This window comes from Athene cunicularia (assembly GCF_003259725.1).
Source record: "Athene cunicularia isolate RWA chromosome 1 unlocalized genomic scaffold, athCun1 chr1_part2, whole genome shotgun sequence".
Classification (NCBI taxonomy): Eukaryota; Metazoa; Chordata; class Aves; order Strigiformes; family Strigidae; genus Athene; species Athene cunicularia.
Genome location: NW_020799092.1, coordinates 25,487,299 through 25,512,184, shown reverse-complemented (window position 1 = coordinate 25,512,184; position 24,886 = coordinate 25,487,299). Strand labels below are relative to the sequence as shown.

The 24,886-nt window shown below is 43.7% G+C and overlaps 2 protein-coding genes across 6 annotated transcripts in view; one reads left to right on the top strand and one right to left on the bottom strand.

Moving 5' to 3' along the window:
* BORCS5 (BLOC-1 related complex subunit 5) overlaps positions 1-8,224 on the top strand; it is a 77,770-nt gene extending 69,546 nt beyond the window's left edge. Inside the window, exon 4 of the transcript XR_003399900.1 lies at positions 8,212-8,224. The gene's annotated coding sequence lies outside the window, so the exon portion shown is untranslated. The remainder of the gene's footprint in view (positions 1-8,211) is intronic.
* DUSP16 (dual specificity phosphatase 16) overlaps positions 3,528-24,886 on the bottom strand; it is a 64,367-nt gene continuing 43,008 nt past the window's right edge. For all 5 annotated transcript variants that reach the window (XM_026863343.1, XM_026863366.1, XM_026863375.1 and 2 more), the window contains 4 exons: positions 16,770-16,933; positions 9,922-10,081; positions 9,106-9,229; positions 3,528-5,962 (listed from right to left, as the gene is read on the bottom strand). In XM_026863343.1, coding sequence (XP_026719144.1) covers positions 4,783-5,962; positions 9,106-9,229; positions 9,922-10,081; positions 16,770-16,933 — 1,628 coding nt within the window. In that variant the 3' untranslated portion in view covers positions 3,528-4,782. The remainder of the gene's footprint in view (positions 5,963-9,105; positions 9,230-9,921; positions 10,082-16,769; positions 16,934-24,886) is intronic.

Genomic DNA, 24,886 nt, shown 5'->3' with positions numbered 1-24,886 from the left:
AGTGCTGAACAAAGAGAGATGTCAATATATAGGGATTTTTTTTTTTTAAAGTGATTGGATGCCCCAGCCTCATTCCTGCCTGTACTATATCATGGCTTCGTGCAGCGCTGGAATCCACACCTCAAAGTGAACAATCCCTCCCAGCAGGGCAGTTCCCTAAAAGCCTGTTTTACAGCATTTTATATCCTAGGAAAGCAGCCCCTTCCCAGAGGGGTGGGTACTGCAGGCTGGAAATAGCTCCCTTTATTTTATTTATATACTCAAAGTGCAGAATAGCCAAAGGCTTCACTGCAGAAACACTTGTTTTCCTGAGAGCAACCGTCTGGGCCCACAAATTCTCTGCAGGCCTGGTTCAAAGGGAAAGGCTTTTATATGTTACGAACACAGTTCTTCTGAGTTCCCAGCTGTGGGTTTGTGTGTATAATGTAATGGTGGTATTATAATGCTATAATGTCTGAAAGTACTAGAACTACTCTAGTTTTACCTTAGAAGCTTTAAGAACAAATAACAGGCCAGCTAGGTTGGTCCCTGTTTAGTCAAGGTGCGGCTAATTAAAATGGCTTAGGTGAGTTTGGCTCAGTGGCAGTAATTGCAGGTTTAAAAAGCAGCAGTAACGGCCTTATTTTAGGACTCCAGTGCTGTCCCCAGAAGCACCAGGCCCCTGATCTGGGCTTTTGATCCCACCACTTTCTGGCAGAAATCAATTTATACCTTGTGCTGTGAGTCAGAGCGTAACGAGCAGCGAACGTATCGTTAGTAAAAACAGCAGCTCAGGTAATTACCGCATTTTTTTTTGTTGTTTTCCCCTCTTCCTTACCTGCCCCTGCAGCCCCCTCAGAAGCAGGGCTACCTGATCCATGCTGGGGGGAGGTTTGCCCTGTTTTCAGTCTGCTTTGCTCTAGGAACGTCACTGTGATGGCTGCATCAAGAGCCTGGTGACCTCTGGGACCTTTTCCCAGTGATGCCAGTCGATGGAAATTAAATGTTGATGACATACATGAGACACTTCCTAGGGTTTCTGGCTGGAGCTGGAGTCGGACTGTCTCCTCACAGAGGTGTCTGCGGGCAGGGGCACGAGGGGAGGGATGGAGGGAACAAGAGCAGAGCGTGTCCTGCGAAGCAGGCAAAAGGCAGAGTGGTGAAAGCTGAAGCACGTGCTTCAAAAACCAGAACTTGAGGGAACACACAGCTGGGCTGAGCTGCTGGGGTCAGAAGTGGACTCTGGAGTAGGGTGAGGGAAGCTAGAACAAGGAAATCGTAGAAGATAGTCAAGTCAGCCTGGTTTGGAGGCTGACTTAGGGACTGATATTGCATGTGATTCTTGCTTTACCATGCCATGGATGCAAGTGTTCGCTCTTAAGAGCTGTAGAAAGTAAGCACAGAGATTCATGCAGGTTGTAACTGTGCTCTGGCTGATGGTACAGTCTCTTCTAGAGAGGCCAAAGATTCTGCATTTCCCTTTCTGGGATTATGCTTTGAAATTCTCTTTTAAAAAAAAAAAATTTAAAAAAAAAGATTCTGTTACTGCACCTGAGTTTGAAAAGGCTGTTACACCACAGCAGCTACATTCTACTGCAGGATTTAATTTTAATTTAAACTCCAGCTGAAGGAGCAATGAGGGACATACCCCTCCCTCAGCAACCAGAAGTCGCTCTGAATGCTTCAGGATGGGCAGAATCAGTCAAAACAAATATTTAAACAATTAATTAAATTCTTCTTCAAATCAAAAGTATGGAAGGCAAGAAAAACCACGGGGTTCATTCTAGGGAACTTAATTGGAAATATTTGCTGCAGAAGGACTAGCACAGCTGCCTTGGGAAGAGCTTCCTCAACAGTGTGAGGTGTTAATGCAGAGAAGTGCCATCCGAGGGAGCAGAAGCTGGGGGAGAGGGGAACAGGTAAGAGGCCTCAACTGTTACTGGTGCTGTAGAATCCCCACCACAGGCTGGGGGGTGTGTGTGTGTGTGTAGGCACACAGGCTCCTTCCTCAAGCCGTTCTATATAAACAGGTACCATTTCTGATTTTATTTCATCGTAACATACAGGTAATGCTCATGACACAACAAGATGAGAAACTCACATCGCTCTGAACCATTTCAACAGCTTGCCATACACCAAAGAACATGATACTCGAACACGGACACGTTTCCCACCTCACATCCTCCACTTCGCTTCCCAAACTTCTACAAACCATTTCCAGCATTGTTCAGGTACAGGACACTAGTTCAGGTAGGAGATGGGGGGGTGGTTAGGGCTTCTTCCTACGGGAACCCCTCCCCTCAGAATACCGAGCTGACAGCTTTGATTCATTCAGTGACTGTAGCATATTGGAAATCACAAAACTAGGTTTCAGTTCCTCAGAAGGCAATTAAGACAATTAATCCAACAACATGATGTGTAGAGAGAAGAGGAGCACACACGCATGTGAGGCAGCACATTCTGATTTGTGTTAACCCCCATTAACTGATTTAAACCAAAACCAGGGGCTTTTACTGAAATCTGGCTGAGAGGAACACTGCTGAACTGTTTACGCAGGTATATACACACACAGAGTGTGTACAGATGCTGAAAAGTTGTAATGCTAATCACTTTCACTCGCTGTGTAAACAGAGACGAGTGGCAATACGTTTAATGAACAGCCAAGACCCGACATGTTTTCCAGTGTGGTGTCAACCTCTCCCTTGACCAGGCTCCCCCTTCTTCCAGCGTCTCGTACACGCAGCACGAACACAGCCTCTGGCTTCAGTTACTCCTGGTGCTGTCTCTCTGTGCCTTTTGCATTTGTTTTAGTTATTTTTTTTTTTTTAGGATCAAGTTAATCAATGCTGTAGCTTTCAGTGCTATTTTCAACAGTCCGCTGTAGGAAATTAAAAGTCACATCCTAGCCACAAAACAAAACAATGACAAAATCTTCTCCACTTCTCAATATAGTAAAACCTGAGATTTGAGTCACAAACTAACTAAACTTACAGTAAAAAAAAAAAACAAACAAAAAAACAAAACACAAAACCAAAACATAACCCAAGCTGCTGACTTGAAGTAGGGCTTCAGTTTGCCGCTGACATTTTTTTTTTTTTTTTTAAAGCTGTTGGCCAGGGATAAGTATTCATTACACGTGATTTACAGTTTTCAGGTGCCTGCACTGAAATGGGACAAAACAATATGGTTTCCCCCCAAGACACGGGTGCTGGGGAGGCCAAGCAAACGCGTGTGGCTCCTGTCAGAGCAGGAAGGACGAAGCGCTGCCCCTCGCTGGCCATAAACCTCTTGCAGCAACGTGTGTCTGTAAATTGGAGCCGAGCTGCTGCACGGAGGGGGAGCAGCTGGTTTGCTGTCAAAAACACCCCGAGAAGGGCTGTGCCTCATCTCCCCCGGAGAAGGAGGAGCCGTGGGGTGGGAGGAGCACAGGGTTCCCCTTCAAGCTGCCTCTTCTCAAACCCCCTTTTCTGTCACACCACACGGAGATGGGACCCGGGAGGTTGTGTCCCATTTTCTTCAGCCAGCCCGACTGATTTTTTTTTTTTTTTCTGAGATAAAGTCAGCAAAACTAATGACAAGCTTCTATCTCTGTGGTCCCGTGGTTTGGGTGAGGACACTGGGATGAGAAAAAAACCCAAACCACCACTTGAGTTACCCTACCCACGGATGGCTGGAACCATGGAGGAAGAGCAGTTCCTTAGTGAGACTAAGCCCATCCCAACTCATTTTAGCAGTTAAAAAAACCCCAACAAACCTTCAAGAGCCATCTAGTGAACTGTCAATGTTGCAGTGTTGTACCAGCCACTTCTCCTTCACGTAACCCTAACTATTAACCACTCCATTAGAGCTTAGAAGCCAAAGCAGCTACCCCTCTCCCAGAAGCCAGTTTAATATTAAAAATACAAATACGGCTTATTTTATCTTTCAGAAGACTGGGGGAAACGGTTGTTAAGTGTGGTTCATTTGTCCTTTTTAAGAATTGCTGCTGAGCCAACTGAAACACTTGTGCGTAGACAGCTTTAAAAAAAAAAAAAAAAAATAAAATCAAACGTGGCTAGTCATTACTTGTTCACATTGCTTATGAACTGACTACCAGCATCTGGCAGCCATAAAGCCCTAGTTTATATTTTTGAGGTACTGGGTTTTTTTTTTTCTTTTTTTTTCTCTGAAGCAGCTCTCTAGCGAATCACCTAAAGCCTATCCATTAGAACAATAGTTACACCAGTATTTACATTTGTCTGAACGGGTGTGTTCAGACCAGCCTTGCTGTAACCAGTCCCTACGTCCTTTGGAACCGCTCCCAGTCTCCTTTCTGACGGGCAAAAGGTCTCCCTCCAGAGGTTGGCTCAGTGTCAGGGCTAAGGTGCACAGGTGAAGGCGTGGGGCACGAGGAGGGGAGAACAAAACCAGCTCTGATAGATCGAAGCGTGTTTCAGTGGAACCAGAGGTTGGATCCCAAGAGAGCTTCCTTTTTTTTAAAAAAAAAAAAACCCACTGAAAAGATGTGCAATCCGTTGCATAGAATCACTCCCTCTGTCAGGGAAAGAGCTTTGAAATGTTTTGCCCTTCTCCAGGGAAAGGGGAGGAGAAAAGCCCAGCGCTACGCTCGGTCTCCTCGGGCAGACACTCGTCATTTCTTCGCCGTATTCATCTAGTCACCGCGTTCACACCGAAGCCTGGCGTTTCTTCCCTCCCCCCTTCCCCACCTTTTTTGCACAAAGCTTGTTCTTTTTCAGATTTCTAGGGGGAGCAGCCTGGAGGGGGAAGCAGCTCTGCTAGCCAGTCCCACAAGCCTGCTGCCCCTCAAGACACTTCAATGATTTCCATGCTGCCTGAAAAGCTCGACTGACTGCCTACTTTCCCCAGTTCTTCTCTGGATCTGTTGTCTGACAGGATGCTCTCCCCAAACTCCATCTGGCAGCTCCTGCGCTTAAACTGCTTCTCGAAGGAGCTCTCCTCGTGCCAGCTGCGCCGGGAGTCGCCGCGGTCGCCCTGCTTTGCCCTCCTGCGCACGGCGGCGCAGGCCGGCTCGCAGCCCGTGGGCAGCTGGCTGCAGCTGTAGGCAGAGTAGGCAGCGCTGCTCCCGTAGATGGCAGAGGCGGAGTAGAAATGCGAGGACTCGGTGGCAAAATACCAGCTGTTGGTCAGGGAGGCGGTCGAGGTCTGAGGAGCCAAGATGTCCGAGTGCCAGCCTTTGAGGCCCAACCCAGCGGCGGATTTTGCCAAGTGCTGCTGGCTGGTGGAGAGCCCGAACAAGAAGTTCGTGCGGTAGTTGTCTTCCACGCTGCCGCTGCGGTGCAGGGGGGAGAGGAGCGAGCGCTGAGCGGTGGCCCCGCCGCTGCCTCTCCCCAGGTGCTGCCGTTTGCTCTGGCTGTCCAGCTGCCAGGTGGTCGGGGGTTTTTTGGGAGGGTTCGCTTCCTCTTTGTCAGGGCTGGTTTCGGGGGTTTGCTCCGAGACCTCTTGGACAGGGGAGAACTGACACAACTTGCTGCTGCTCTCTAAAGCAGAGGCGTGTTTGTAGTATTCCAGGGTGTCTTCGGAGGCGGCGAAGCCCTGAACCGACGCGGTCACGCAGCTGCTGCTTGTCGAGTAGGAGACGGATTTAATATCCAAAGAAAAGGAGCGTTTCAGGCGGTTGCTGTCTTCCACCTTATCCAGGGAGACGTGCAGTCCGTTTATGCCCTGTACCAGCGGGCCATCTTCCAGGGGGGACAGATGCCCGCGGGGTGCCGGGCTGCAGTCCGTCAGCTTCTGTTCCACCAGCTCGGAGGTAGCGGTAATGCAGAGCTGGTTGGCACAGAGGCTGCTCTGCCCGCCCTCCGCCACCAGCGTGTGCTCGCTGCTTTTTTCCAAGTGCAGAAGTTTCAGCTTGCTAATGTGTCCAGGCTGAGCGCTCTGGTTCTTGATCTTTTTCTCAAAGTCCAACAGCTGGCCCAGGAAGTTGAAGTTGGGAGAAATGGTTGGCCTTTTTTCTTTCACAAATCTGGAAAGAGGGGGGGGGCAAACAAAACCAGAGTTAATTTAAGGACCCCGCTGTTCAGACCCTAGAGCAATCACTGTGAGCAGTAACGGCCTAAGCTTAACTTGTCAGGCTGCCTGGACTAAGGTCAAGCGCAGGAAACATGTATGGGAAAAAAAACCAAACAAGCAGTTTTTCAACAAGGTAATGCTGGAGGCTCTCAATTCTCTGTGTAGCGTATTAAAAGGTGGCGGAAAAAAAAACAAAACAAAGCATTCTTTTTACTTCTTTATGATGTCCAAGGCAAGGTTTGTGTGAATTACTGTACTTCACCAGTGGGATCTCTGCTGCCTCCATTTCTGACCAGAGTTAAGGGTTCCTCAAGTGCTGCAAGAGCAGCCTCAGCACTCCAGCCCAGCGCTGCAGAAAGCAGACCACCCTGCCCACCCTTCACAGGGCTGAAATCCCCCCGTTCCTTTCACCTCCCTCTTGCTGCTGTTACGGCAGTGAGCACTTCCTACCCTCTATCTTTGTCAGGAGGCAAGACAAAGCTCCGATACATCCTGACCTTATACAGCAAATGTCAGTCCTCCTCTTGTTTTGTTTTGGTTTTTTTAGACAACATTCCTGGAACTACAATTGAACCAGACGACAAGGGAATTAACAAGGGAAGAAACCCTGAGGAGTTAAATCTAGTACAAACACACATACATTGTATCACTGGGAAAATTAAATAGCATTAAAAATAAAATCTCTCCGGGGATGCGTACAGAAGCTGAGTGTGCAGTCCTTAAAAATGGCGTGAGAAAAATTCAAAGGTGTGCTTGTGTGTATGTGTATACACTAGCACAAGTGCAGGCGAGCACATCAAAACTATCAAACAAAACTTGCATTTAAAAAAAAAAAAAAAATTAAGTTGCTGATGTGATGACTTGGAGTGACAGGTTGCACAGACTGGTAGAGGAAGCTTTCACCATGAAGGGCAACACTGTCAAATGGAGAAAACTAGTAAGTCTCCTCAGGAGAGATACTTTAGCTTGATCTCTTCGCATTTAATTTGGGGGCTTTTATTCCAGCCTAAGCAACTCGCTCACAAGAATTCATACTGTCTTCGTCCATTTTTTTCCAGTCAAAGCTAGTTGTACTTGTTATTGGGTTATTTAAAACAAGTTCCTTCTGGTCTACATTGCAGTTTCTGGCCTGTGGTCTGGTAGCCTCTCCACATCCAAAACTCTGTTCCTTCTGCTTTCTTCTCATCTCGCTCCAAAATATTGGGCGGTCCTAAATTTAAAACTGGCTTTTTCAAAAAATGAAAACGGGTACAAGAAAGTCTGCTGGATTCCCCCTGACAAGTTTTAAGGCTTTGCAAACTTTCTGATTTCAAAACGCACGCTCTTTTTTCCAATTGGAAAACATGCATAACATTTAATTTGATGTTTATTTCCCCTTGGTATGGTCTGTTGTACAAAAGAAAAGATTAAAAACATTTATTTCTTCAGATCTTTCACTTCAAGTAACAGTGTCACCTTTTCATTTTTGTAAGAGTGTCAGACAAACATTTTACCTAATGACTTTCATTAACTCAAGAGTAAAATATTTTTCTTTCAAGCTTTGCCAACAAGGGATCCCAAACCAATGAGGGAAATGTGCTGCAGATGGTTCTTGCTAAGCCATATCAAAGGAAATACAGCAAAATCTAATCTAAATTTCACAGTAGTTGTTCAGTATCTGCAGTGCAAAGAGAAAAAAGGTCTAGCACGATGAATCCTGCACACTCAATTCATGCTTCTGGTTAAGAAATAAACTCGAATTTAATGCAGAGACTTCACGGAGGAATTTAGAAGCAGCGCTTTAGAAGTTCCCTGAGGCGTGTGCATTTTAGAAGCGTTTAGTACCCTACAGCTCTAACCTCCAGACCACAAAAGCCTGAGACCAGACAGGACTTTCCAGTCACTCACGCTCATACCTTGCACAGTACCCAGCCTCATCCACCAATTCATCCATACTCCCTATATTCCTGTCACTGAGTTTTCAGCTACACCTCTTAACCAAACCTCTTTCACTGTACATGTTGAAATTACTGCACACCACCAAGTAGGAAACGGCGGAAATGTCCTAAAGGCGATTTTAGAGGTAGTTCAGGCACCTCTTAGGTGCACTTTTGTCACTACATACGTAATTATGTTCCTTGGCTTAAAAGAAAAACGCCCCACGGAAATCACGCTCCGCAAGGGAATAATCAAACGTTCCTCCTGTCCTCCTCAGTGTTGTAGAGGTGGTGGTGGCAAACACACAGTGATTTGGAAGATACTACACACACACACACACACACACTTCGAAGTGCTGCTGCGCAACGTGCGTTACGGCGATGCATCAGCTGTGCCACTGAGCCCACCGAAAAAGAAACCCCTAATTCTCCGTACAAAACAACAAAGCGGTTTGTTCAATGAAACACAGGAGTCGTGGTGAACTGTAACCAAGCCACCTGGAATGTAGTAAAGTGTTCACAATCCCCAGTGTAGGAAACACGGGATTTGAAAGGTTAAAAAGTGGAGGGGTGGGAGGGAAGGGGGTCTCCACAAAAATTCCCCAATGCCACAAAGAGCTGATACTTCAAAATACTTTCCCCCCCCTCAGAGTTTTTGGTTGACTTTAACAGCAACAAAGAAGCTTTCTTAATTCCTAGACGTTTCACCTGCAGGCAGTTCTTTGAGAGCATTAACGAATACCAACCGGCCTCAGCAGCCCCAGCCCAGCGTTTGTCGTGAGCGTGATTATAAATATCCTCAGTTTTTCTTTAACCCTGTCCATTCCATTCCCTCTCTGAATCCCAAGATACTGTTCTGTGCAGGCTACGGCTGTGTCTGTATATTGGTGTACACACACACACGTTTAATAAGCAGTTTAAATTCCTTGTATTTGCCGACTCGGAGCAAAGACCAACAGCAGCATTTGGCAGGTGGGTAATTAATATTAGCTGTGTGATGCCCACACACCACCATTAAATTGTTTATGGAGGAAGCCTTCATTTAAAAGCAAGACAATGCAGAGGCCAGTGAGCCACCAGGTAAAGTAACATGCTTGCTTGGTCATAAAACCTGAAATGTTCACCTTAAAAACAAGCCAACAGGCACAAGAATTAGTAGGAAGGGAAATTTTCTCCTTACCTGTAAGCTTCATCTAAGGACATATCCATTCTCTTCATGATATATGCAATAGCGATTGTGGCAGAGCGAGATATTCCAGCTAAACAGTGCACTAACACGCGGCCATTTGATGCTTTTGCTTTTTCTACATAGCAAAGAAATTGGCAAGTGTCAAACTCGGCAGCATTACCACCCCCACGAAAAGTTTGCAAAGAAAGCAACGTTATTTAAAATTGTTCAGAACTTCCAAATGAACTGCTAACTGCAAATCTCGTGGAAGCTTTAAACAAAAATCACTTCTTTTCTCCAGCACTGTATAACACCGAGTACAGAAAAAGCAGGCAACTACACAGGAAACACACTGCAGTTACAGCGTTTTAATGTGCACATAAACAACCCTATTTAGAAGTCTGGGAAAGGTGATTGTTTCTAATTTTATATGCACTGTAAAAAGCAAGCATTCATGATGGAACAATTTTGGCCAGTTCAGTTTTGGCTAGCTCGCTTCTCAAAGCTAAAGACAGGATCCGTACGTCCAATTTTCTCATTCGCACTCCGCAGACACACATCAGGCACCTACCAGGTTGCCAGAAAGCAGAATTGGGCTCTTTAAAAGCGTCTTTGTTCCGTAAGCACTGGAACGTGCAGTGGCAGAATCTCCCTATGCTGTTTTGCCTCTCTGCTTATAAAGTGATGGTGATCGTGTATGTAGATCCTTAGGGTATTTTCGTACCACCCAGAAAGCACTCGGCTCTTTCTCCAGCCAAAATAGCAAGGCAGACACACAAAGGAATCCAGAAACTGTTTCAGAGAGAGAATTTAAAATTTTCTTCTCACCTATAAAATCGACCGATTTATCCAACCAAGGCAAAATTTTCTCACAAAAGCTGTCGTTCACAGGCACTCTCAGGAAATGGGATTCTGGAATAAAATCAGGCTTTGGACAAGTATTGCTGGCGTTCAGTACGTAGCCAATATCATTCTGCTGCATCAGCTCCTAGGAAAAAGAGAAAGATTAAGCCTAGAGAAGTCAAATGGTACCTTTGGCACATTACGAAGCTGAAAACCAAACTGAAATTTGTGTTGGATCTGCTCTAGAGGCATTCTTTTGTGAAAAAGACAACTGATCAGCTTTTAATTCTTCAGACAACTTTTAACAAGAAATCCAGTGTGTCCAAACAACGTATGAACTGCAAAGCCCATAAAAACAAAGTTAACAACAGAAAAAACGGCAGGATACCTTCTGCTACTATGAGGCATCACCTCCAAGAGAATGAATGTTTTGCTGCTTTGGTTTAAGTTTTCACCATGAGAGCTGACGACCGAACCAAACACTTCCCACATGTAGTTTGCTGACCCCAGTACGTGTGTTCTGGATCACGTATCTAAAGCTGAGGTTGCTCCATCACAGAAATTGGTGAGAAATACAAAGTGAAACACATGGCTCCTGCAATCACCTCTTAAAGTGTCCCAGGACTTCCTCGTTTCTAAGGCAATGTGCAAAACTCCCTCAAAACCTTGAGAGAAAGAGCTGAGTACGAGCTGAAGACCTTGAATTAGACCATTTTCACACAGCACTGACTTTACAGAAGTTCTGCTTGGTGGTCCATGATTTAGTTGCTCATTTTCAGTCTTGAGTCCTCTTGCACCTCAGAGATTATCACAGCAATGAAACTCAAAGTATGAGTCAACTGGGCTTTTTAAATAAGTCAATTTTCATGACTGCAAATAGAGACACCTCTTTTCTGCACCTTGCCATATTCTTTGTATTGTGCAAGGCGGTATCTGATGCGGGAGGTACCTTGGTGCCTAAACATGTGGAACAGGTACTAGACGGTTCTACCAAACCCATCCAGCCTCCTGCAAGGAAGCATCTTGACACAGAAAACCGATTAAGCAGGTTGGAGCAATACTGATCAAACGACTGTCCTGGTTCAGAAATGATTTGGCAGTAAGTGACATTCAATACTATGCTTGGACAGTAGTTACAAACACTGGGGAGCTTTTGGCCAGATTTCTGTGGAAACTAATGTCTGAAATTAAACTGAAACAGAAAAAAAAAAAAAAAAGCCAAAAACCCCCTGATTTTAATCCTTTTGCTTTTACAGCAATTATATTTAAAAAGTTCTGTCAATCAATGGGAAGAGTGGCAAGAATGAATTCTTACACTGCAGATTTCAAGCAGAGGTCTACCAGTATGAAAATACAGTCATGAAGCATAACGGTCACTTCTTCCCCATAAGTTGTTTTTTTTTTTTTCTTTTTTTTTTTTTTCTGCAAGCATAAAGATGTTTTGGCGAGGAGAAACAGGGATATGGCTATTTAACTGAAGAGCCAGAACTCTACCTTGTTCAAGTCAGAGCAGTCTAAATGACACGTGCTTTTGAGTACACGCACGGTACGGTGTGTGTGCAGAGGGATGGACACACACACACAGGTATACACAAGCAGAAATGAAATGTTCAGTGAGAACAAAGGGCTGCAGGGGAGAAGGGAATCCACATCAGTTGTTTGCAGAGGAAAGCACGTGAAGTCCAGCCAGTAATGGTTATAAACTGGGAATTTACATGAATTTCTGTTAGCGAGCTGAGTTTTGTTCCCTGGAGCAAAATGAGCTGCTCCTCCAAACTTTCCCCCAAAGTCCCTCAGATCAGCACATTCAGAGGTGCCTGAAGGTGGAGGCACCTTAAACTAATGAACAGACATTATAACATAAACACGCCCGTCCCAGGGGAACGGGGGATGATCAAATCATCAGAAAGATAATTTGCAGCAATGGTAAAAAAATAAAATAAAATAAAAATCTGGGTTTGTTAAAATAAGTTTTCAGCATTACTGCTTCTTACCCTGCTGGTTTCCTAGGGGACACTCCCAGCGAAGCTCAGCTTCTCATCAGTGACAACAGATTTCAGTGTCACTGACTCCCCCTCTCCCTTCTTCACATCTCCCCAACTCAACCCGCCCTTCCTGCCTTTCACAGCCGGCTCCCTTGCACCTTCCTTTACTAGATTTACCTCTCACACACCAACAGGCCTAAAAGTTTAGAAGCAGGAGCACTGTAGGGGAATATTTGGAATGATCCAGAGAGGGAAGGTATTGGGAATCGGGTTCCTGGCACAGGGGACTTGCTACTGCCAGACTGCAAGGGAGCGTGCGAGGGAGCTGCCCCATCCCCGGCACCTCTGCCTCGCTGTCCTGGGTACACGGCTTTCCCCTCCGAGGATCTTAAGCTCTTCAGCATCAGCTTCTGTAAAATAAGCATCTTGCTTGAGGATCACTACGTTGGAATCCTGCCCCCAGACCAGCTCACCTACTGTTGTCACTGCCTGAAGGTGAGCGAGGAACAACCAAAGTAGCAGGTACAAAAAAAAAAAGACATGCAGGGTCATCAACATTATCGTGTAGAAAGGAGGGAGGTGATGAAGGTTTCGCTAAGGAACAGACTGCCATGGTGCACGTTTGTTCAGGATATAGCTAAGGGGGGCTGGTGAATTTAAAAGAATAGAAAACTTTATTATTTCTTTTAAAGCTTAAGCGCACAGTCTGACCATCACGATTCCACAGTTATGTAAGTTTTTTGATGTGGAATTGATTATTCAAATGGGAATGAGCAGGCTGCAGACGCCAAGTCTGAAATCTTCGAGCCAAAAAACACCCAAAAATGTGTTAGCGCTTGTCTTTGAGACTAAGGCTACAGCAAGAAGTTATGCCTCCTCCTCTTCTACAGTATCAGTCATTCCTTATGCAGCAGGCTCCAATATAATAACCGTAACAGTGCCTTCATTGTAAGGCACCCAAGAGGAAGAAGTGAATTACGATCGGAGGAAGATCCAGAAATCCTAATACTAACAACTTTCTGAAAAGGAGGTAAATGCTCTTTTGTCAGCTTATTTACATTTTATGACTTGTTTAATCTGAAAATTAATGGCACCCTCAAATGTTATTTTGTTCCAGGAAATAAAATCCAGGTCTGGAGGAAAAGAATTGTTATGTAAGTCGCAAAGCAGAAAGTTTTACAGTTTAAATGCTGGTATAAAACATGAGATAGAAGTAGGAGGCTCATTCAGGCCCGTAACAACAACACAGATTTTTTTTCTGTAACACAAACTTTCAGAAAGGACACTGTCACTCCCATGTAGCTTGGAATTTAGTTTGCTTCTCTTCCACAAAAAGCAACAAAGATCCTCTGTAAAAGTAAGTACCCTCTTGCAATGCCACCAATATATCACACTGAGACCCTGAAACAAACTTTTCTGTCAGAACTTTTATGAAGACCTTTTATGAGGTTTTTAGTATTTCAACAGTGCAAAAAAACCTATTATGTTTTCAGAATTAAGCATTTAGAAAGAAATCTGTAGAGCAAAAAGATAAAAAAATCTCCTAAGACTTTTCTGAAGTAATCATTCATTTTGCTAAAGGACACAAACCAAGCATTTGGGTTTGTGCATCTTTCGTAAATAAAGCATTACCAGCAGAAGTATAAATGGAAAATAAATAGCTTTAGTATATTCTTACAAGGTCATGAACATGGATTGTCCTGCACCAAGACAAGCATTTCCCTACTGCTGCCCTCAAAGAGCTTATACAGATCCTGAAAAGATAAGCTCATCTTGATAAAACATGCTGAAAATTCACATCTTTAAATCATCAGGTTGAAGAGCAGTGAAGATTAAGAGTTCTTCTTGCAGATATTCTTGAGACATTATGATTTTAGAGAAATCAGTATGTCTGGTCAATGGAAGGAATCATGGGAACCCACAGATAAAATCTGAAGGCAAAAATAAGGTCAAGGTATACAACTACATCTTAATAGTTTGGGGAATCTTACTAGAATTTTTCAGAAAATTATTTTTTAAAAATCTGGACTTGAATTAAAAAAACCAGAAAGTTGACTTCTTGTCCCCAGTAGCCAACAAACCAGCAAGGCCATTAAACCAGAGCAGGCAAACTTAACCCCTCAGCAGCCCCTGGACTGTCCTAACAGGCAGAGCTTTGCTACGTATCCCTGGGTTTTATTTCTTGCCCACTCCCCCTTCTGAACATTCTTCACTTTCCAGCTTTCCACCAAGTACTGGTATTGCTGGGCACTTGGTGTAGTAAGCGGCATCCTCCTTGCTCTCCCCAATACCCCTGTGCAGGATCCAGGCTTCCCCAGAAGCAAAGCACGTTGGAAGGAGAGCAGCAGAGATCCCCTGTCCGCGTTTGTAACGCGCTGATGCCTAGCGAACGCCAGGCTGACTTTTAGCTGAATCAAAAAACTGATTAAATCCGGGAAACTGGGAGTTGCCAATTGTTGGGAAAAACGCTGAGTGGATTCTAAGAGATTAGAAATTGTAATTTGTTCTCACGGCTTCTTTAGGTTAATAAGGTACCAGTGGTAAAGATGGAAGCCATTCTGAATTCTCCACAAGCACTCGCTGAAACTGAGGGAAAATAAGCGACCGACACCAAGGTCTACTTCAGTGCAGAGAACAAGAATGCTCAGAATAAATGCCTGCGTTTGTTCAAAGTCAGAGGAAAAAGGTACAAAAAGACAAGTAGATCTGAAATCGTAAGACGTGTCTTTGTCCTAAAATGGGTAAGAAATCTAAGAGGTGTTTTAAGCATCGATGGAAGAACTTCCAGAAGATTGTTAAGGATGACACCAGGCAGCAAGAGCTTACTGTGGATTTTATGCTGTTGGTTTTGTGGTTCTGCATGCAAAATGAGAAACACAGTAATCCTCAATCGTAACTCCCAAGGATATGTGAGGAAGTAACAAACCTGACCAACTCCTGGGGGGGGTCTGACATGAATTCTAAAGTAGCTGCAGCTGCAGGGCTGGCTTCCTTCCTTCGACACATCAAATACAATATCGAGATTGCAGATTAATAGGCAAGAGAGCCACCACCAGGTCTCAGCAATTCCTGTAGACAAGCTCTGCCAGGCTCAGGGCTCAGCAGCAATAGTTTCAGCATCCTCCAGCCCCGTAATGAAATTCCTGACGGCCGTTACCACTTGGATTCCTTTCCTGGTGAGGCACATGCTGTGCCCGTGCCCAACGCCTATTCATAGGCACCAATTTAATGCAAGGAAAGGGAACAGCCTCTTTCATCCCTCTGGTATTATTCACCACTTAAGAGCCACAGCACAGGAGTTCCAGTTGCACCCCAAACGAAGTAGCACATCCCTGGAGGAGAACAAGTTGCTCCCTCACTCCCACTGTGACCTAGGATAGCACTTGCCATTCCCATATTGAAACAAACAGCATAAAAACATCTTTCTAATACTCTACCATTGAAAGCAAAGGAATGTTTTTCTTTTTTTTTTAAATTCCTGCTGTCTTTTGTCTGGAGGCCACAAATTACTTCTGTGGTGGGAATAGTAAGAAACTGCTTTGACATCCATCAAAAGTTAATCAAGTTTGAATTGCTGAGTTGCTAGCTGGCAGTGAAGACACAGAAGATTTTAAGGGACAAAGTAAATACGATGACTGCTCACCGTCCCCCACAGAGAAGATTTTTCTGTGTGCTCTATTAAAGCACAATTACCTTCTACATGATTGCTTGTGTGTCAAAAATCCTCTTAAAACAACTGTGCAAAATCTAGAAATATCCTATTAGTGGCCAGACTGGGATGGAGTAAAAGTAGAAACCAGTGAAAAATATGTAATGCTCAAAGTATATGAATTTGACACAATTACAGGACTATTAGGTTAGGTTCTGCCTTAAGCTTTATACATGGATAAAAAACCCATACACATTCAGTCTTGCACATGATTAAGGCAATATGCTAGGGCAAAGCACTCCTCCCCTCTCCCCATCCACGAATTTAATGCCAGCTTACGAAGGCTGTTGGAGATTCAACTAATGAATAAGACTGTCAGATAATATGGGAGGCAAGAGAGCACATGCGGCAGAAGTAATAAAAATTCCCTTGTGAAGGGACCCAAGATGCAGACTGCAAGCCACTGAGTTGGTCTTCACATGGAGGCAAACATCTCTGGATATACATAGAAATATGGGCCTGTAGCAACTTGAGAGAAGCTCTTTTAGACATCTGCTCATCCAGCACCCTGCAAGTGCGATATCTGATGACATTGCTGTCTATTTTAAGTATACCAAAACATCCTGGGCTATTCTTTAGGAAGAGATATTATTAAATGCATATGTATTTAGGAAGAGTAGAAGTGTCACAGTGCAGTGCTACCACAAAAGCTCATTTTTAATAACCCCACTGATCGTCCAGGTCTGAACATCTGATTCAGTGTACAAAGGTTTGCTCGCAGTAGTCCCTCATTATACAATTCATGGTATTTAAATGCTGTTTTTTCCAGCACTTGAAGGAAGTACTAAAAATCAGACAATATTCCTTTGTCCTACCGTAACCGTTAATATAATTGCAAGTACCTGACCTGCTGTAATGGCAGATTTGAGAGTTTGCTGTTGGTTGATAGGTTACCAAGGAGGGTACTGTACCATCTTCTCCCAGATGAAGGAGAAAGAAGACTGAGTTTCCTATTATGTGGCACGTGGATTAATTACCTGGTGTGTGTATCATTAGTTCTCACATAGCCTTCCATGCCTTATGCACAGACAACTACTATCGATACCTACTTCAGATGTTTTATAGCATGATGCAGCAAGACAGGAGCATGGACAAGGACAGATGGAGATTATATACTCATCCAAACCAGGCACGCTCACCTTGTTGAGGACATCCCGCTGACACCCAAGATAGAGATGAGGCAGGATTCTGGTTGGGCCAATGTTGGAGACAGGTAGGCAGGGCTGAGAAATGCAAGTAGGGATAAGCGTGGATTTTCCTTCACAGAGACCTGGGAAAGAGCTGGAGAACTCAGCAAATCCACCTGTGAGAAGAACAGTATGTATTTAATTTACATGCAGCGTTGTAGGCATCGGTGACCATACCAGCTCCTGGAAAGCAGCACTTGTTGAAGGAGACGGGGAGGAGTTAAGGGGCAGGAGGAAAACCTTAACAGAGGACCCACACGTGTGCCTCTTCCAGAGGCAGCATGACTATGTGGAACCATCCATCAAGCAGGCAAGGCCTGGCTGCGTATTCACACTCTGTCTGGAATGTTTATTTCTCTCTCTCTCTCCATTCCTCAGTTTTTGACACTTCTTCCCACTCTTAAAGATACGTGGAAACGAGACTTTAAAAACCCAGCCACAACGCCCACCACACCAAAAGCACACACACCTTTTCCTCTCTGCCCCAGCAAGCTGTTTTCTAACACCGTCTTTCTCCTGCACTAGGTCTACAGTTAGACTGCATTAAGGAAAAGTAATGTTTACTCAATTTGGTAAAATCAATATGTGGTTATTAATGTTTGCTTTTAAAATCCTATATTATTATTTTCTATGCTGCTCCATAATTAATATATTTCATCCAACACCCTGGAAGAGGTGTCGTCTTTCAAAACCACACCAAGACATCTCAAGTGGGCGAGGTGAGGCAAAAGGAAGACTTCACCCAGCCACGGACTCCCCGAGCAAATCCCCACGCGTCTCTACTCCCTGTACTGCTGTCTGCTTCTTCATCTGCACCAGTTATTAGACCCTATTCACATTATGGCTCTGGAACATTTTCATTACCATTTTCCAACACTGCATTACACTGATAACATTTAAATCCACCCAAAATCCCAGTTGCCATCAGAAATGCTCTTTCACCATCAGCACGTTGCAGCTGCTATGGAACCTGAAGGGAATAAAAATCAAGGCTGAAACTGCTCTAGACACAAATACATACAACAGCTCAAGCTCCCATTTCTTTTTCTTGCTTGCCTAGTTCTCTGCTTCCCTCCCATCACAAGGGCTGCATTATAAATCTGTGCTACCAGCTGTGGTCCAACTGGCCTTACTCACAGTTAGAAAACAAAACTGAAGAAACTTCCAGCACCAAAATTATACTTTGACTAAACACGTTCTCAGAAAAGGTGGCTAGCTTTTTCCAAGCCTAGCTAAACCCCAAGCTCAGCTCATTCTCATACTTCCTAACTAGTCTTTGCAAAGTAGTCTGAAGAAGGACCAGAGGCAGCAGCTTGAATCAGTATGTTATAGGCTCTTCTTGACTGTTTTCACCATTTAAAAGCCAACCAGTAAGGGTAATAAAGTCACAAACCACAGTGAAACCCCAGCTATTCCCTCAGACTAAAGCACAGAGGCAAGTGGAATTTTAATTGAAGGAAGAGTAATTATAACCTGTTCAGAACGAGGCACCTTTTTATCATCAAGGAAGTGAAGTATTAATGTGTTAAATCTGCCAAATGCCATGTTCACTATTATTACAGTTTGAAGATGTAAATTAAAATTATTCAAGAATAAGATAATGTAATGTTTTGTCAAGGCTTGCATTACCATTGCCTGAATTATGCCTATTTTCTAGCTTTTAAAATCTGTACCTGTAGTGATTGTAGAAAAAAAATCAAGGCAAGGCAATAGCCATGTGTGTAACAGCCCACTTGATCTGATAAACAAAAAAGCCAGCAAGCAGATCTCAGAACAAAAATTTTATGAACATCGATTCCTGTTCAGTCTCCTGACTTACCACCCCCCCCCCAAAAAAACAACAACAAAAAAAAAACAAAACAAAAAAAAAACCCAACCACTTGTCTATTTTGTCATATAATGGATTTTGGACATCCATGACAATGCTCATCATGAGAACACGAGGGTGAGACTGTATGGGACAGAGAAAGGCTAAGCTAAGCCCATCGCAGAGCTACACCTCTAAACTGAAGGACCTAGGCTAAGGAGACAGTAAAAGTTTGTCTCTGACATTTTCTATTCCTATTAGCTGGGATTCCTCCTCCTCGCTTTACAACCTCCCCGTTCAGAAGCGCAGATCAATGTATCAATCAAATGACAGAAGGAGTTTGCAAAACAATTCTCTCGCATACTTGCTAAATATTCTTCCGCATGGCATAATGTTTTCCCCTCTGTCACAGGAAGCAATCCTTCAGTTTACAGGCATTTTATGTCTCTCAGATTAAATTTTATGTAAAATACGGTGCCCAGCAGTTCCTTGAGATGTTGGGGGGAAGAAAGGGAAATCAAATATCAGTCTTTGGTTTCATTTGCTTCTTTATTTCTTGGGAAGCTTGTTGGCTGTTTTGTGGATCCTCTCTCTGACACAGCTGGAAATAAGAGAAGTGACTCTTCTTCCTTACAAAGAAGCAGCACAAAGAAAAGGTTTTCACATCTGTGCTTTCTTTGCAAAAGGCTACATGAGCGAAGTTCAACACCATCAAAAAAAGAATTTTCCCAACTACCTACAGATTGATATCAATTGTGTATGAACAAGAAATTAAGCAAGAAGATAATATGTAAAAAACCCTGAGATTTTGGGAGATGGAACCCATGTTCTGTCTTCATAAGTGTAAGGAGCAATATTTTATTTTATTTTATTTTATTTTATTTTATTTTATTTTATTTTATTTTAATTCTAGGGCACTGTCAAGGCAAATTTGAAGTGATTCAAGATTAGATGTTCCAACACTTCCTCTGGGGCATTCATCCTTTCAAAGTCATGTTTCTTTTCTCTACTCACGCTTTCCTAGTAACATGTTGCTTCAGTATCTTTACCTCATGAACTACAACCACAAAACTCTCAAACGGGGTAAGTCTAACATTATATGACCTATCTTTACACATGTTGCCAAGTCAGCCCTCCTTTTCTTTGGAAATATTTTAACCTGGCATTAGTCTCAGTAGTGAACTGACTTGAAAAAGCATGAAATCAGTGATATGTTTCAAATATTAATCTATCTTCCTTGGCATCTTCTGTAAGCATTTCAAAAAGTTTGTAGCTTTTCAACAGATCTGGCTTTGATTTATGGCACTCACAAAAGGAGAAACACCTTCTAGATCAGTGTGTGTTGGTAACCGCTTAAAAAAAAAAACAAACCAAAAACAACACACAAACAAACCCCATACCAACAAAACACACTGGTGTATGCATCCCGCTAAACTACCAAAATCTTCTAGTGCAACAGAGATAGTCTGGAATGACAGCATCCACATGTATGATCACTGAGCTCTCGTGTCATTATGAGTCCAACTTCCGTTCTAAGGAACTGCACTCATCACTATTTGCTTGCATTAACGTAAAAAAACATATCTATTTTTTAAAATGCATAGGTATATTAAAAAAATAACAGCACCTAAAGATGTGTAGAAAAAAAAAATTATTTATTTCACATTTCTAACACAGGTTATGGCCCCCTGAGTCCCCAAAGCTGAAGTCTACACACTGTCGACAAGAGAAGCCTCTTATGAGAGAAGAGCTTTAAGCACTCAGACTACCTGTACACTGATGGTCTAAACTCAGAATCACAGAACCATTCAGGTTGGAAAAGCCCCTCGGGATCATCGAGTCCAACCCTCAGCCTGACTCTACAAAGTTCTCCCCTACCCCACATCCCCCACAGCTCATCCCAACGGCCCTGAAACCCCCCCAGGGATGGGGACTGCCCCCTCCCTGGGCAGCCTGTTCCACTCTTGGGCCACTCTTGCTGGGAAACATTTTTCCCTAATTCCCAGGTGAACCTCCTCTGTTGGAGTTTAAAGCCGTTCCCTCTTGTTCTATCACTATGAAGCAGACCATCCAAAAACCAAACTTTAAACATTTGCAAAATGAATTTATTCTAGAGGTAGGAATGCAGAATAGAAAATTGAGCCTTAAAAGACAGACAAAACAGGTTTAGTTTCGAATTCCAGAATCTGAGGATGACCTTTGCATCAAGGAAAATTTCATCCTTAAAGCTCTTTACCTACCTCAGTTGGAATAGGGTTATTGGCAGCACTGTGTAGTTTGTTTTAATAAAAGGAAATACATTTTTCGGCTGGAGCTAGTTTCTAAATAACACCCATTCTCCCACCACTACTCCACCCTCCGCAAATAATAGATCAATCACAAGAGCATGTTGAAACTGGGGGGGGGAAGTCTACAGGTCATTAACAGAGCTAGTGGGTTAAAAAAATTTCACTGAAGTCTTTGATAAATATAACTGGGCCCTAGAAATGGATGACTGACAAATAACTCCAAAATATTCTCTCCTAAATAGCTATAAACCATATGGGTCTTCTGTATTCTTGATGGTGAAGCTGAGCTGAAACAGCTCTTGACATTCAACAGGATGAAATCACTTCTTGTCTATTTGAATGTTAACAGACCGAGGAAGGAAGAAACTGAGTATATTGTATTTATGTATAATAAATATATCTATAAAATTTTACTTGTGGTTAGAAAGGTCTCCCCTGCCCACTCGGAGGCTTTTGAAGTTTTTCATTCTACTTTTGCTGGTATCGATGAATTGTATGGAAGACTGTTCCATCACCACTCACGCAGTAGTTCCATCACATCTGAAAACCTTGGTAAGCAGCACAACGCACCTCCTCCTTCAGTTTTAAATAGATGTTTCTATCATGACTGCACATATATAAGTCATTTTATCTTTTAGTTGGTAGCAAGTAGCTAACAGTACTCTGAAGTCTGTCTTTCTTGAGTAATAGGCCCTACCCAAGTTTGAAGGAAAAAAAAATAATCTTTGGAGATGATGACTGCCATCATTATGGGATCAAATTCAAGCACTATGAGACAGAAGTGATTTCAGACTTTATCATCCAATATATTTTCCAACATGAAAGCAAGACATATCAAAGTAGTGGTGGTAAATGGTGATGTTCAGCTGGTTGTCCCTTACGTTTCTGAGACAAAAATGAATTAATGAAAATTCTGCTCTGATTTTAGGTGATCCATCAGAAGACTGCAAAGTCCTGGAACTGTCCCAGGGTAACTCAGCTCTTGCTTAGGTAGCTTGTTAAAACGAACAGACTGGTGAAATTATTTCAGTTTTAACCGAGTGGCCAAGCACCCCCCGGCTGCAGCAGGTTTAACCAACGGCAGCACCGTACCGCGTTCCAGTGCTGACTTGTTCTCTTCACTTCTTGTGGCTGCGACTCACACGAGAGTTTCTACAACACCAAGTTAAGGCACCAAAAGCTGTCGGTGGTTTTGCAGCCTAAGCCCTCGTGTGTGTGGCAGACAACCCAGCACTTCCAACGTCTTTACAGTAAAGCCTGCGTTCCTTGCTTACAAGCCTCCACATCTATTAGCAGAAATTTGGCAAGAGCCAGGGAACTACTCAATTACCCTGTTGCTATGGTTCTGCAAAGTGGTGACTACAGACTTTCCTTTGATCAAGACACTACTGTTTCCTAACTACCATTGTGATCATGAAGGTGTGATCGTTAAAGGAATCACAGTATCAGAAGTTTCGGCTCCCTTCCCAGCCAATTCAGGAAACAAAAATAGGGCCAAACCCAGAAGGGATGAAAAACTTTCAGCAAAATTCCACTGTAAAAGTTATTCTTTCTTATAGATTCACTGCGTAAATCCTCATAGAAATAAAATTCCCAACTAAGTTTGCTAGCAGCAGGAAGGGGAGAGGGGGGGGAAGATGGGATCAAGTGGCAGCAACTAATGCTAGCCAGAGAAATGTTATTGATTTGGGAAGAGCTACCTTTCACTGAGGGAATGGAATCCCTCCAGATCCTTATGACTACTCAGTTTAACCAGCACCAGAGACAAATTCTAAATTAATACAGAGGAAAAACTACCGAGAACCACAAGCATTTACATCAGCTCATCCCTGTTACGTTCCACAGAAGCGGACCAGGAGCATTCCACAGTGCTGCCAGGCCACAGCTGCGGGGACAGCAGCTCTGTAAACCTCGATGGGGGTTTGTAAGTGAGAGGCCAGCTAAGCCCCAAGATCTTGATTTGAACACTTAATGCAGAGTTGTGAAGTGCAAGTAACGTTTCACTGGTTTTACCCAATACTCAAGGAGAACTATTCCAGTTAACTCCATAATAGGACATAAAACTCGGGGGGCGGAATGGTGGATGTTTCCTATGGTCATTCCGTGTTACGCTGGTCTCTCCTCCTCCTCCCTGTCGTTTTATTTCCTTCAAACGGGTCAAACCACTCAGAGATGTAACCAATCAAAATTAGACAACTTCATAGGAAACCTACTAATTCTGAATTAAAAACGACAAGAACTTTGCTTATAGAAGGCCAAGTACTTGTGAAAGTGATACGTCATGGGGAAGAGCAAAAAAGTTAAGCAGAAACACCAATCTACTCAAAATTCAGTTTTCAAAAGGCAAGCGTTGCTCTTTGTTCACATCAACACACATCCCTTCCTCACACCACAAAGGTTACTCCACTTTGGCTTTAGGATATCACAGCTGGTCTGGTGAAATTTTGGCTGTTACTGAGCAGATCAATGCCTGAATCCATCCTGCAACACTTCTCCCCTCCACCAGCCCAGCATCCACTTTGCTCTCCCGCCCTCCACCTTCCCCAAACACCTTTCTTTTCTGCAGGGTGCTCAAAAAAGAGGAGGATGCCATTTTCTCCTCCTACCAGCTTTCAAAATACACCTTGAGCAGCTCACCCATGCTCACATGGCATACTGAAGTAACCAGGTGTTGGCTGGTTGTAATTACCAATGGTTACAGGCTCAACAGCCTCCTTCAGTGACATCTCCCCCATCCACACTTATTTATAAGTCTTACCTTTGCACGCATGTTGAATACAGCACAGATATTCCCTCATACATTCATCCTATGTCTCAACTTGCATGTGTTTCTAACATACAGAAAAATCAATCGCAAGGCAATCCTTACATCTCTTTCAAGTTGCTTTTAAAATTACTGTTGAAATAGCCAATTCTGTAATTCCACCCTCAAGTGTTTGCAGAGATCCGCACCAGGAGTTTTATCCTTAACCATCTAGAGATAGCTGCTCTTGCTAATCAGGCTTTGTAAAAGCAGTCATGAAACATAACTTGGAACTAAAGAAAGATGACAAAATAGGTGTTCACATCACTTCATGTGTTTCCTATAAGCCTGTCAGCTAAAGCTCAATGGAGAACACCAACAACTGGTTTTGAGGCTGTGGCAGCAAAGCCGAGGAGGAATGGAGAAGAGAAATCAACTAGAGAAGAGGTTGGTAACCGAGATGAAGGTGCTGGCCAGCTTCTCCAACTAATGGAGACCGATCCTAAATATCAGAAGCGCAGCTTTCCACTATCACACTAAGCAAACAAGTTTTTTAACCAAGTAATTCAAGGGGCTGTAGAAACCGAAGAACCCCACTGCCACCAGTGCCCATCTCGTGGTGGATCCTCGGGTGTCTCTTGCAGCCTGAGCTCCCAAGGGCCCTTCGTGTGTTGCAGCTCAGTCACACCAGCAAATCCACAGCCAGCTCAGCTCAACCCGAAACTACTTTTCAGGGGAAGACACTGATTTGAGGCTCTGCACTGTGCTGGTGCTCATTTCCATAGGGCTTACAAGATCTTCTATTATTTTTTTCCATTTAATTGCTGCTTTTGACAAACCTTCTTGAGGCTGACCAACAAGCTTAAACATCTTTTGTGAGTGACAGCAGAGAGACAGTTGACATGGCAATTCCTATGAGCTTGTTTTCCCTAAAACTTCAGGCTAAGAAGCAGCTATGGAGTGTTTTATACAACATCCTCACAGATCCAGCTAGCCCTGCAGCTCTGCGTGCTTCACACGGGATGCACAGAAAGATCCAGCCTTGTGCTCCTGCTGGAGAAATAAAGAATTGGTGAACGGGTCTGGTTTTCACAGGTCATGGAGTCTGCTGGAAAAGCCCAAGGACAGTGCACACTGCTAAGAGAGCAAACTTCAGCATGTCTCTTAAGTTCTATTCAACTCAGATGCTTCTCCTTCCCCCCCCCCCCCCCCCCCCCCCCCCCCCCCCCCC